This window comes from Rhineura floridana, chromosome 5, assembly GCF_030035675.1.
Source record: "Rhineura floridana isolate rRhiFlo1 chromosome 5, rRhiFlo1.hap2, whole genome shotgun sequence".
NCBI lineage: Eukaryota > Metazoa > Chordata > Lepidosauria > Squamata > Rhineuridae > Rhineura > Rhineura floridana.
Window position 1 is genome coordinate 186,750,248 of NC_084484.1, and position 13,714 is coordinate 186,763,961.

The 13,714-nt window shown below is 45.9% G+C and overlaps 1 protein-coding gene across 3 annotated transcripts in view; it reads right to left on the reverse strand.

The window, feature by feature from the left end:
- Positions 1-9,686: 9,686 nt before the first annotated feature.
- RNF121 (ring finger protein 121) overlaps positions 9,687-13,714 on the reverse strand; it is a 30,794-nt gene continuing 26,766 nt past the window's right edge. For all 3 annotated transcript variants that reach the window (XM_061629210.1, XM_061629211.1, XM_061629212.1), the window contains one exon: positions 9,687-13,630. In XM_061629210.1, coding sequence (XP_061485194.1) covers positions 13,510-13,630 — 121 coding nt within the window. In that variant the 3' untranslated portion in view covers positions 9,687-13,509. The remainder of the gene's footprint in view (positions 13,631-13,714) is intronic.

The window sequence follows — 13,714 nt, forward strand, 5'->3', positions numbered from 1 at the left end:
CTAATCTTCTTTTAAAGCCGTCCAAGCTGGTGGCCATTACTGCATCTTGTGGGAGCAAATTCCATAGTTTAACTATGCGCTGAGTAAAGAAGTACTTCCTTTTGTCTGTCCTGAATCTTCCAACATTCAGCTTCTTTGAATGTCCACGAGTTCTAGTATTATGAGAGAGGGAGAAGAACTTTTCTCTATCCACTTTCTCAATGCCATGCATAATTTTATACACTTCTATCACGTCTCCTCTGACCAGCCTTTTCTCTAAACTAAAAAGCCCCAAATGCTGCATCCCCTTGATCATTCTGGTTGCCCTCTTCTGAACCTTTTCCAACTCTAGAATATCCTTTTTGAGATGAGGCGACCAGAACTGTACACAGTATTCCAAATGCAGTCGCACCATAGATTTATACAACGGCATTATGATATCGGCTGTTTTATTTTCAATACCTTTCCTAATTATCGCTAGCATGGAATTTGCCTTTTTCACAGCTGCCGCACACTGGGTCGACATTTTCTTCGTGCTGTCCACTACAACCCCAAGGTCTCTCTCCTGGTCGGTCACCGCCAGTTCAGACCCCATGAGCGTATATGTGAAATTAAGATTTTTCGCTCCAATATGCATAATTTTACACTTGTTTATATTGAATTGCATTTGCCATTTTTCCGCCCATTCACTCAGTTTGGAGAGATCTTTTTGGAGCTCTTCGCAATCCCTTTTTGTTTTAACAACCCTGAACAATTTAGTGTCGTCAGCAAACTTGGCCACTTCACTGCTCACTCCTAATTCTAGGTCATTAATGAACAAGTTGAAAAGTACAGGTCCCAATACTGATCCTTGAGGGACTCCACTTTCTACAGCCCTCCATTGGGAGAACTGTCCGTTTATTCCTACTCTCTGCTTTCTGCTTCTTAACCAATTCCTTATCCACAAGAGGACCTCTCCTCTTATTCCATGACTGCTAAGCTTCCTCAGAAGTCTTTGGTGAGGTACCTTGTCAAATGCCTTTTGAAAGTCTAAGTACACTATGTCCACTGGATCACCTCTATCTATATGCTTGTTGACACTCTCAAAGAATTCTAATAGGTTACTGAGACAGGACTTTCCCTTGCAGAAGCCATGCTGGCTCTGCTTCAGCAAGGCTTGTTCTTCTATGTGCTTAGTTAATCTAGCTTTAATCATACTTTCTACCAGTTTTCCAGGGACAGAAGTTAAGCTAACTGGCCTGTAATTTCCGGGATCCCCTCTGGATCCCTTTTTGAAGATTGGCGTTACATTTGCCACTTTCCAGTCCTCAGGCACGGAGGAGGACCCGAGGGACAAGTTACATATTTTAGTTAGCATATCAGCAATTTCACATTTGAGTTCTTTGAGAACTCTTGGGTGGATGCCATCCGGGCCCTGTGATTTGTCAGTTTTTATATTGTCCATTAAGCTTAGAACTTCCTCTCTTGTTACCACTATTTGTCTCAGTTCCTCAGAATCCCTTCCTGCAAATGTTAGTTCAGGTTCAGAGATCTGCCCTATATCTTCCACTGTGAAGACAGATGCAAAGAATTCATTTAGCTTCTCTGCAATCTCCTTATCGTTCTTTAGTACGCCTTTGACTCCCTTATCATCCAAGGGTCCAATTGTCTCCCTAGATGGTCTCCTGCTTTGAATGTATTTATAGAATTTTTTGTTGTTGGTTTTTATGTTCTTAGCAATGTGCTCCTCAAATTCTTTTTTAGCATCCCTTATTGTCTTCTTGCATTTCTTTTGCCAGAGTTCTTTTTTATTTTCTTCATTTGGACAAGACTTCCATTTTCTGAAGGAAGACTTTTTGCCTCTAAGAGCTTCCTTGACTTTGCTCATTAACCATAGAATCATAGAATCATAAGAGTTGGAAGGGGCCTTGTAGGCCATCGAGTCCAACCCCCTGCTCACAGCAGGAAATCCACAGCTAGAGCATCTCACGCAGATAGCTGTCCAGCCTCTGCTTGAAGACATCCAGCGAAGGGGATCCCACCACCTCCCTAGGCAGTCGGTTCCATTGCCGAACTGCCCTTACTGTCAAGAAGTTCCTTCTAATGTCCAATCTGAATCTACGCTCCTGCAACTTAAAACCATTAGACCTAGTCCTACCCTCTGGGGCAGCAGAGAACAAATCTGTACCCTCCTCTATGTGACAGCCCTTCAGGTACTTAAAGAGTGCAATCATGTCACCCCTCAGCCTTCTCTTCACCAGACTGAACATGCCAAGTTCCTTCAACCTTTCCTCATAAGACTTGTTCTCCATACCGGCTATCATCCTTGTCGCCCTCTTCTGAACCCGCTCCAACTTGTCTATATCTTTCTTAAAATGAGGCGCCCAGAACTGAACACAGTATTCCAGATGAGGCCTGACCAATGCAGAATATAGTGGGACTATTACTTCCCTCGACCTGGAAACTATAGCTCTGTTTATGCAGCCCAAAACCGCATTTGCCTTTTTTGCCGCAGCATCACACTGCTGGGTCATGTTCAACTTGCAATCCACTACAATTCCAAGGTCTTTCTCACATGCACTACTGCTAAGCCGAGTATTTCCCATCCTGTACCCGTGCATTTTGTTTTTGTGGCCTAAATGCAGAATACTGCATTTGTCTTTATTGAATGTCATTTTATTAATTTCAGCCCAATTTTCTAGTCTATCCAGGTATCTTTGGATTTTGTTCCTGTCTTCCATTGTGTTAGCTATCCCTCCCAGTTTCGTATCATCCGCAAACTTCATAAGGCTTCCCTCCACCCCATCGTCTAAGTCATTGATAAAAATGTTGAAAAGTATCGGCCCCAGGACAGAACCCTGTGGCACTCCACTCGAGACCTCCTTCCAGTCCAAAGCAGAGCCACCGACGACCACTCTTTGAGTACGGTTTTCCAACCAGTTGTGAATCCACCTGACAGTATTTCCATCTAGTCCGCATTTGACTAGTTTGCTAATCAAAAGGTCGTGGGGGACTTTGTCAAACGCTTTGCTGAAATCTAGATAGATGACATCTACAGCATTTCCACCATCTACTAGGCTAGTGACCCGATCAAAAAAAGAGATGAGACTAGTTTGACAGGATTTTTTCTTGACAAACCCATGCTGGCTCCTACTAATCACAGCATTGTCATCTAGATAGTTGCCAATGGACTCTTTTATTATCCGTTCTAATATCTTTCCCGGTATTGAAGTCAGACTGACCGGCCTGTAATTCCCCGGATCTTCTTTTTTACCCTTTTTAAAGAGCGGGACAACGTTTGCCCATCTCCAATCCTCCGGCACCTCTCCTGTTCTCCAGGATTTCTCAAAGATGATGGCAAGAGGTTCCGAGAGTACATCAGCAAGTTCCTTCAATACCATGCTGGCATCTTCTTGGCCCTGGCGGTACCTTTTCTGATCTGCGGTATGCACTCCAGTTGAGCTTCTAATATAGTGTTTTTAAACAACTTCCAAGCATTTTCAAGTGATGATACCCTCTGGACTTTGTTTTTCAGCTTTCTTTTTACCAATTCCCCTTCACATACTGCTTTCAGGAATTAGGATGAAGCTGTTCCTAATTCAGCCACAAAATCCTGAGGCTGATTCATCCTAATGAAATTGTTAATCCAAATTCCCAGCAATTACCCTACCACTAATGATAATCTCCTTCTTCCTATTTCTTCAAAGTACTATGACGCTGAAGGAGTCCTCCTACAATCCCAGAGAGGACAGATATAGGCACTGCCTAAAATTAAAACAGGAAAAGAGGCCACCCACTTCAATTTGAGACCGCAGCCTGACTGTGGGACAAGCCTAACCATTTAATCTCATGCTAGAGCATGAAAAAGGGCAAAAGTCTTTGGCAGTCAATATTTGGGCCTCCAATAGGAAATAGCTGCAGATTTGATGAGCAAGAGGTGTGATCCTGAAGGGCGCACAAGAAGTTTCCACTACACGTCCAAAAGGAAACCACAATGTGTGTGCATCAATATATCAAACCAGTAATAGAGAGAGAGAGAGATGCCTATGTCCCACATGAACTTGCTCGAGCTGATTAAAATTGTCTACTCCAGGAGCTAGGGTTATGCATCATGCAACTCCTGAGCTGAGGCAAGGTGCCTTTGAGAGATGTTGGCCTTATCTGAGGTGAAGCAGGATCTGTGTGAGGCTGCACAAGTCAAAGCAGAGACCCCTAAATTACTGAATAATGCCTTGGTGATCCAGGTATTTTAAAAATGTTGCAGACAAGGATCTACTAAATGCAAAATTATGCCTCTAAGCTTGCCATACATCTAAACTGTAATGATTGTGCTTGTGGGGGAAACACTGCAGTTGTCCTGCAATCTAGCAGGATCAACTCCCTCAGCAGGGGCAACCTTGCCTGCAAATTAATCCAATTCTGCCCCCATTTTTAAAAAGTGAAGAGCCATTTCTTTTAAATAAACAAAAACCAAGCTTTAAAGGTGTCTAACACAAGAGGCCCTGCACCTTTTGCCTGCAACGTGGCAAGCCTTATTAAGTCTTAAAGGGCTGGTATAAAGGGAAATTTCTGCCTCTTCTTCCAAAAGCGAAGCTGAATCAGGCAGCCTACAAAGCACCTCAGTCTACGGCAGGCAGTTTCCCAAATTGTTGCACTGGGGTCCAAACCAAATCTTGTGGTTGGTGCAAACCCTTCGTAGGCACAGGACCATCATGCTGACCTCACATTCTCTGTGGGCCTTTCTCCAAGAGAGGCTGGCCAGGCCCCTTAAGAAATTAGTTTAAAAGCATTCAGGGTTTGTTTGGGGATTTTTTTGCTAGAACTTTGGATATTCTGTGGTATGTGCTATTCTTATGGTAAATTAATTTTATTGGTGCTTTGAACCCATGCTCATTTTGTGTCTTAGTACACATATTAATGTCCCTGTCATGGAGTCAAGGAATTGTATGCAACTCAGTCTTACTCAGAGTAGGCCCATTTGAATGTATGAACCTGTTAGTTGTGTGTATTTAATGGGTCTAGCATTGACTATCACCAAAGATCTTCAGCTTACATTTTGTTTATTACTTACAGTGTGGCATAGTGGTTAGAGACCAGGGTTCAAATCCCCACCCAGCCATGAAGCTCCCTGGGTGACCTTGGGCCAGTCACTGCCTCTCAGCCTCAGAGGGAGGCAATGGGAAACCCCCACTGAATACCGCTTACCATGAAAACCCTATTCAGAGGGTCGCCATAAGTCGGAATCGACTTGAAGGCAGTCCTTTTCCATTTTAGAGAGTCAGTGTGGTGTAGTAGTTAGAGTGTTGGGCTAGGACCTGGGAGTCCAGGGTTCGAATCCCCACACTGCCACGAAGCTCCCTGGGTGACCTTGGGCCAGTCACTGCCTCTCAGCCTCCGAGGGAGGCAATGGGAAACCCCCTCTGAATACCGCTTACCATGAAGTCCGTTTATTTTATGTACACCGCCCAGAGAGCCCTTGGGCTTAGGGCGGTATATAAATTAAATTAAATAAATAAATAAATAAATAGGGTAGCTATAAGTCGGAATCCACTTGAAGACAGTCCATTTCCATTTTTTTTTACATTTGTCTGTCATTTCTCAAGGCAAGGATTTGGTCCAAAATAGTAGCTCCCAAACTTTTTCCCCCAGGGACCACTTGACCATTGCTGAGGGTCTCAGTGAATTGGGCCTGGAAGAAAACTGGAAGGCATTAGAGGTGAGAAAGAGCGGCAGGGCCTTACTCAGTCTTGCTGAGAACCTTTCACTGTCAAAAGCTTGCTTTTTCCTGGAAAATCCGTTTTATTTTCTGAGTTACCCTGCAGCAAAATGACAGAGTGGAAACTTTCAATAAATAAACAAAGAAAAGCCACATTCAGTAACCTTGCTCGGCTTCCACACACTGACCTGCAAATGCACTGAACCATTCCGAAGACAGGTTCAAACCATAGTTTGAAATTATATTTCTAATGTTTATAACCAGCCTCTGAAGAATAAAAATGTCCTTGTTAAAATATGAGGAAAATGTCTCAAAATGACAATATATGAAGCCAGTATATAATCCATGGTAAAAAAAACCCAACAACCTCCCATTCAAGGCCAATTGTGGCTTAGTAAAGAGTGGCTTCTCTCTTTACTGAGCTCTCCCTCTAGGATGCACACCATAACGTGGTGAGGGGGGGTTGAGAGTGTCAAAGAAGCTGAGAGCAATGCCGTCAGGAGTCTAGACCAAGAAGGTAGACTCCTAGCAGGGTCACCCAAGGCGGAATGGTCAAAGCTGAGACACCAGACTAGGATGCTTCCAGACTCAGAGGAAGGCAATGGTAAACCACCTCTGAATACCTCTTACCATGAAAACCCTATGAACAGAGTATCCAAAATGCAACACGAGATAGTGCTGGAAGATGAGACCCCCAGGTCAGAAGGCACTCACCGAGCTACTGGGGAAGAACAAAGGACACGTACGAGTAGTGCTGTGACTAATGATGCAAAAAATGGAGAAGTTCCATATTTTCTGCGAAAACAAGACCAGGAGCAGACTGCAGTACAGATCATGAACTGGTAATATCAAAAATCAGAGTAAAGCTAAAGAAGAAGAACAAAGCACTCATAATGCCAAAATACAATCTAAATAACATCCCAGAAGAATATAAAGATCAAATAAGGAACAGGCTTTAAATTTAGTTTAATATTTATGATTGGATTTATATTTATTTTTATTTATTTGATAGTTGATAGAGAACAAGAACTATGGATTGAAGTCAGAGACATTATCAGGTAAGAATGCAAAAAGACAATACCTCTAGTTAAAAAGAAAGACCTCAATGGATGACTGAACACCAAAGTCAGGATCATTCAGACAATGGCATTCCCGATCTCTATGTATGGATGTGAGAGTTGGACAGTGAAAAAAGCGGATAAGAGAAAAATCAACTCATTTGACATGTGATATTGGAGGAGAGCTTTGCGCATACCATGGACTGCGAAAAAGACAAATAATTGGGTGTTAGAACGAATTAAACCAGAACTGTCGCTAGAAGTTAAAATGATGAAACTGAGGTTATCATACTTTGGACACATCATGAGAATTCACTAGAAAAGACAATAATGCTGGGGAAAACAGAAGGGAGTAGAAAAAGGCCAAGCAAGAGATGGATTGAGTCCATAAAGGAAGCCACAGACCTGAACTTACTAGATCTGAACAGGATGGTTCATGACAGATGCTCTTGGAGGTCAGATTCATAGGGTCGCCATAAGTCGCAATCGACTTGAAGGCACATAACACACACACAGAGCAAATGCCTTCCAGCTCACACCTGTTTCTCTTAGTCTTCCAATGAAGGCTGGCCAGGAGAGCTTCTCCGGCAGAGCATTTCCGGAGAGGAGGGACACCTTCAGCGACAGCCTCAGACCTGGAGGAACCCGGCAGACATCCAATGGTGGTGGTGATGGGGGTAACTCATAGGGAGGGTTCCTCGGAGGCTCATAGCATGCTGGCTGGGGGCAGAAGGCACCCCTTCAGGTTTCCTGGGCCGAGGCCACTTACAGCAGGGGCAGCTCAGCTGCGGCCCTTGATGTTGAACTTCCCAGCTGGCAGGGGGAGGGTCCCAAGTTCCCCACCCCCGACTTAGAGCTTTAATGCCTAGAACTGACACCTCAAGTCCGGAATGCTGCTGGTAGCTGGTCCAGCTCTCCAAGGACAGGAATGCCCTCAGGGCTGACTCAGGACAGTTTGAGTAACTCCCCATCCTGAACGAATGTGCACAGTACCCATATATGTGCCAGGCAGACCAAGTTACTTTGGCATCTGAGGCACAAAATCCCACAAGGACTTCTCCTAGGGAGTAAAAATGCAATGATACACCATTGTTATTGTGCATTGCTATGATTGTTATTGATAGTCACCAGTTTTCTTGGCACCCCAACCCAAACCAGCTGTTGTGGTCCTGCATGTCCCTTTGCCCAGTCCCAAAGTTGAGCTGCCACACTCTGATTAATCACCATTTCTGGGCAGTCTGAAGACGCCAATACAGCTTGAAGAATGTAGAAAATCTGCCTCTGCAGAAGACAGCTTCATATATTGTGCAGATATTTGGTCACCTCGGTGCTGTGTTTGCATGTTGCAAAAGGCAGAGAGCTTTTCCCCAAAACCCTAGACCCCTTTCATGCCCCGGAACCCCTTGGAAACGATCTGGAGACGTTACAACTACCGTTTGCATGTAGATGTCTCAGGGGAAGGAACACAAGAGTCCCTTTAGCATAAGCAGGTTACCTCAAAAATAATGTTTCGCTAGGACCCTGTTTTAATCCCCTGTAATCCAATGTAAAGGAAAGCAAGGGTGAGCACCATTTCAGTTTCCACCACTACCCCTTTACAAAATAGGAACAGCAGTCTAGGGGTGACCTGTAATCTCAGGAAGGTTGAGATGGAGGACAGGGACTAGCAACATGCTGCAAATGCCATGGTTCCAATGCACCCATGTGAAGTTCCCTTCCTCTCAAGGCCACCTCCAGCTCAGGTCCAGAGCAAGGACTATTCTACATCTACAGGAGGATACAACTGTACAGAGACACTTTCTCCATGTTAGCAGAGAGCAGATGAAGTCTCAGCTGCAGTGGTTGGGGCTGATGGGAGTTGTAGTCCAAAACTTCAGGTAGGCACCAGACCAAGGCAGGCAGTGCCAAGAGCTGACTGTGCATTGCAGTGTAGGTAACGCATCTATATTTCTTGCCATATTTAGAAGGGGTTGCAAAGGTGCCTCTTTAGGAAAAAGCAGCTTATAACACAAACAGGGCTGGATTAGTAAAACCGAGAAGAGAAACCACCCAGCTAATCGTCCGATGAACAGTCCACCAGCAGGCTTAAGCCATTCCCTACGTGGCAAAGCTCGTGGCAGATGGAGCTGGCAACTATTCTGACAAACGGCCAGGAACGGTCATGTGGTGTGTGTGGCCACCAGTTCAATATCCTGCTCAAATGCATTAGCAAGTCTCACTTTTACAAAGAAACTAAATGGCCATGCCGATGGGCTCAGCACCATCAAGGGCCGAAGGAGCACCTGCACTCAGATGCAGAAGGAAGCTGGTGACGTCTTCTCAGATGACTCAGCTGTAAAACGATGGCTCTTTGTGCAGGAGTCACATATAGGAATTTTAGAAGGCCAGGAGGCCTGCCATCAATTCCTGGAAAGGGATTACAACACTTCATAAAGCAGACATTTGGAAAGCAAATCAGGGGATGAAAGAGAAAGGAGCCTTTGCCAACAACCACGTGAGATTGAGATGTAGGAGAGGAAAAAACACAGCGGGAAGGGCAGTTTTGTTACTTGCAACCTGGCCCCACAGCAGAGGGCAGCCGTAGGATATTTGAAGGAGACAGAATCACTTAAATGGCAGCACTTCGGAGGGCACAGTTACAGCTCAGTAAATAAATAGGGGCAAAGCTACCCTTGATCCTCTCTCCCTTTTTCTTACTGTCCACTTCCTTGCTATCAAAATTTAGATTGTATGTTCTATGAAGGAAGAGACCTAACATTTTATTTCTCCCTCTGAGATATGTAAAGCACCATGCTCACCGACAGCAGCAGTAATAGTCACAAAACCACAAAAACCAAAGTTAACACACTAGAGTGTTTTTACAAACTACAGCACGTTTCTCTTCAAATGAGTCAAAAGATACCATTTTTCTTGCAAAGTTGAGAAATTGTAAAAAAAGTTATTTTAAAACTGAGTCATAGCAAGTCATCAGATTTTGCTTTATTTTTTCTTCTTCCAAGGAACCCTGATACATTTTCATGAACAGAGTATCATCTGAGAAAAGAATCATTCATCTCCCCACGCCCACCCCAAATTGCTTCAACAAACTGTCCAGTTCAGACAAACCTTTGCTAGACAATCCAGGCACCACCATGATGGGAAACTAAACAAACATAAACGGTACGGGTCCAGAGGGACAGTTTCAGTTTTGAAAACTGTTTGGGGGGGGCACGGAGGAAAGTTTTGTTTTTTAAAAAGGACAAGTGCACCCTACAATAAAATGTAGCAGCAGAGTGCTCCTGTGCACTGTCCCAGCCAGCCTACACCTCTTCCACGATATTCTGTAGGATACACCGTTCCATTCCATTCCCTCTCCCCACTGGCTTTCTATCCACCCTCCCAAGAGCCCATGTTCAATGAACATGCTCAGTCCTCACTGGATGGCTGGATCAGCATCCCTTTATTATTTTTCCTTAAAATGATAAAAACAAAAACAACCCTCTTGAGATTTCCTTGAGCCTGCACGAACCTTCCTCTTGAATGTGGAGGATGTCATGGCCAACACTCATTACCAAACAGCACTGAGGAAATGATGGCCTCCTTGATTATTAAACAGGAAGAGAACCCCAACGAGGTTGCTTGAAGCTGGTCTAGAAGCACAACTGATGGGAAACATTGGCAATCCTGACAAACAGCTAGGTGCCTTAAGTTGCAGGCTGCTGGGGAGCTGGCCACAATGCCAAACAGAGCGGAAAATGAGACCTCTGAAAAGCTCACACTGTCCTTGCAGGCCTGGATGGAAGTGCACGACTCCTGAAGTGCTGCGATGAGAATCTCTGCAGCTTCTCCAGTGAGGCATGCACTGACTTTCGACAAACGTTCAGAAAGTATTCCTTCCCCCGCCCACCTGTTATAGTTCCTTTCCTATAAAATGCATTTCAAAAGTCATCAGACACAAGGGTCTCCCAGCCCACCAGGGAACTTTTGGAAACAGAACGAGCACACAGTCTGGCAGGATTTATTACATATTTTTAGAAAAGGGAGGGGTTGAGCCATGCCACGACTTTCAAACTATGTCCATGGAAGAGCTCTTACTTCCCAGTGTGTTTTGGAGATTACACAATGGAGATAGGAACAGCCAAAAAATAACCATTTGGGTGCACACAACTAAATATGCCTTTTTTGGGGGGGGGGATAACCAGTGGTGGTCCACATGTGCAGAGATGGTGGCTCAGCCACCTCAAAGCAGCCCCTTTTTTACGTTACTTGACTCTCTCCAAACGGCACAGTCTTACCTTTTCTGGATATCAAAGTCCCCCCAAGTGACCTAGCAGCACGTTTAGATCCTCTGGCTGTCCAACACTGTCAACTGTCACATGCATGACGAACCACCAGCAAAGAGGACCTTCAGAAGGCGACAACTTGCTCCAAAGGGCCAACAACACTGACATGTATTTGGGTGAGAAAAGTGTTGCAAGGGCTTGCAAACCCTATCTGGCCGGGAGGCTGCTCCTTGCTGCTGTGTTCGACAAGGCCGTCCACTTAGGGGGCAAAGGTCGCCCCTAGAACCTCCCTTTCAAACAGCAAAATTTATTCTTAGCACAGAACCATCAAAGACAGAAAAGGGGGGGCTGGATGTGAAGAGGAGGAGACTCCAGGAGCTGGAAGGAGCATTGATTTCAGGGCTAGCAAGTTTCAGAACAATCCTTCCTCAAGGGCGCGTTTTGAACAGCAGATCTTCTCCAAGCCATATGGAGTGACTCCACCGATTCATGAACTTAATGAGGATTGTTGTTCTAAATGTCTGCCCCCCCATATCCCCAAGGAAGGATTGTTCCAAAAGCACCAGGGAGTTTGTGTGTACCCCCTTTCCCTTCTAGAAAACTAGCTCCTTAAAGTCCACAATGGCTCATCTGTACACGGCCCTTCCCTTCTGAGATGCTGCTCCACCCTCCCTCTAGTTTGGGAGCTCCAGACGTTTTAGACTACAAATCCCATCAGCTGGGCTGGCTGGGGTTGATGGGATTAGTAGTCCAAAACACTGGGAGGACCCAAGTTTGGGGGAGGGAGGACTGTCCCAATGGTGGCACCATTTTCAGGTGTGTGTGTACAAGTGCCTCCTTTTGGTCTGAAAATGTCACTACTTGAATTGGATGGCAGGCAACACCTCAACTGAGAGTTCCCCTGCACCTCAAAGGGGCGACTACCAGCTGAGCAAGAAAGGCCCGGAGGCCACGGCGATTCACTGCCTTGCCCTGGGAGGACCTAGCCCAGCCTGCTCTCGGGCAGAAATTCCCCAGTCTGCTGTAGAAACCGTTTCTGCCCACTCCAAGGGTGTTGGGGAGGCACTCGAGTGGCAAGAGAGGCGTGAGCCACGTCACTGGCTCAGGATCTAGACACCCATACTCCCTCCCTCCTGAGGAGCACCCTATTGCACAAACAGCCCCCCATCCGTTTCCATGGGCCTTCTGGGTCTGATGTGGGTTGCCTGTAAAGGCTACCTTTTGGTGGGCAGCGCTCTCTTTCCTTTGTCAACAGCATTGAAAAACACACACGGCTTCCACAGTTATGTCCAAACACTACAATCACCAAGGCTGCAGGTGAAAGGGGGGGGGGCACGTGGCTGATGTATCGCTTTGGTAGGAACTGTCAGCTACCCTCACTTTTTTCAATATATCCCAGGGTAAGTGGAAAGAGACAAGCAACCCCTTTCTCCACACCCGTCCTGGAAATCCCATGTGTTCAGCTTGCTCTTTTTGGGGGGGCTGACAACACACAAAAGATTTGCAGCCATGGCTGTTCAAGGGTAGCGGAGCTTTGTCCTATCTCACAGGGACCGGCAATAGGGGCTCTTGTACAAAAGCACTAAGCTGTACAAAAAAAAAATTGCTAACAGGGATGAAATAGTGCAAAACTGCAGAGTGAGGAGACAGAGAGAGAGATTCCTCTCTGAACAAGACCAGGTTCAAAAATCTAAGCCAGGCCATAGGTCATTATTTCTCCTGGCTTAAGCCCCGCACAAGGCAAGAACAGGGAAGGAAGTTGGGCAACGGCTGTTCGAAGCCAGCGCTGGACACCCCACAGAGGGTCTTCTCTTCCTCCAATCAGAACATGCAGCAGGGCTCCCCACACCCATTCGCCCGGCAGTTCCTTGCCTGCTGCTCTCACTTGCCAGCACCTCTCCTGTAGCCGGATGATGAGGCGGCCCAAAGATTCTCTTTGCTGGAGTCTGGCAGCCCAGCTGCATTTGACGTCCTCTTGCTTCTTTGAGCTGCTGACCTGGCCAGCAGGGGAGCCTGTGGAAATCCGCTCCTCCGCAAGGGCTAGGCGAGGACGGCAAAAGGTCGGCAGTGGCGGTGCTGTCCTGGCTGTTGTTGTGGCGGTGTAAATCTTCTCTGTTCGTTCCTTTGTTCTGTGGCAATCATAACTAAGGAACAGAGTGTTGGAAGGGAGGTGAGGAGTGAAGAACAAAAGAAAACCTATTTCCTTTTACATCAGCAATAAAAAAGGTTTTAAATATGCTTGTTAAAATAATTCTTTTTTTCTTCATTCTTTTAAAAAGCCTCTTTCTTCCCTCCCAACCTACAAGCAGGCCTTGGAGACGTTTTTGTTGGGCAAAGTCCTTTCCATTTTAGCTGGCGGAGCAGCGCTGGGCAAGAGGCCACGATCCTGAGAGGTAAGTGATTAGAAACGCATCTCCTTTGGGTCTCAATGCCATCCTTTGCCGCACAGCTCCTTGGTTGGCGCAGTTCCCCAGGCACATCCTGACTGAGGCGGGAGGAAGCGGAGGGGTGTGTGTTATTCCAGTCCCAGGATGTAGTTGATACCCTGTACCAGTCCGATGATTACTGGCTGCCAGGCTACAAGGTAGCGCAGCCAGTCGAGGAGCTGCCCATACATGACGTGAGGCCGCTCCCAGCTGGGGCAGGAAGAGTTAAAGGAAACAAGAGAGGGGAAAACCTTGCTTAAAACAAACCACCACCTTACAGCCAGGGAGACGTGG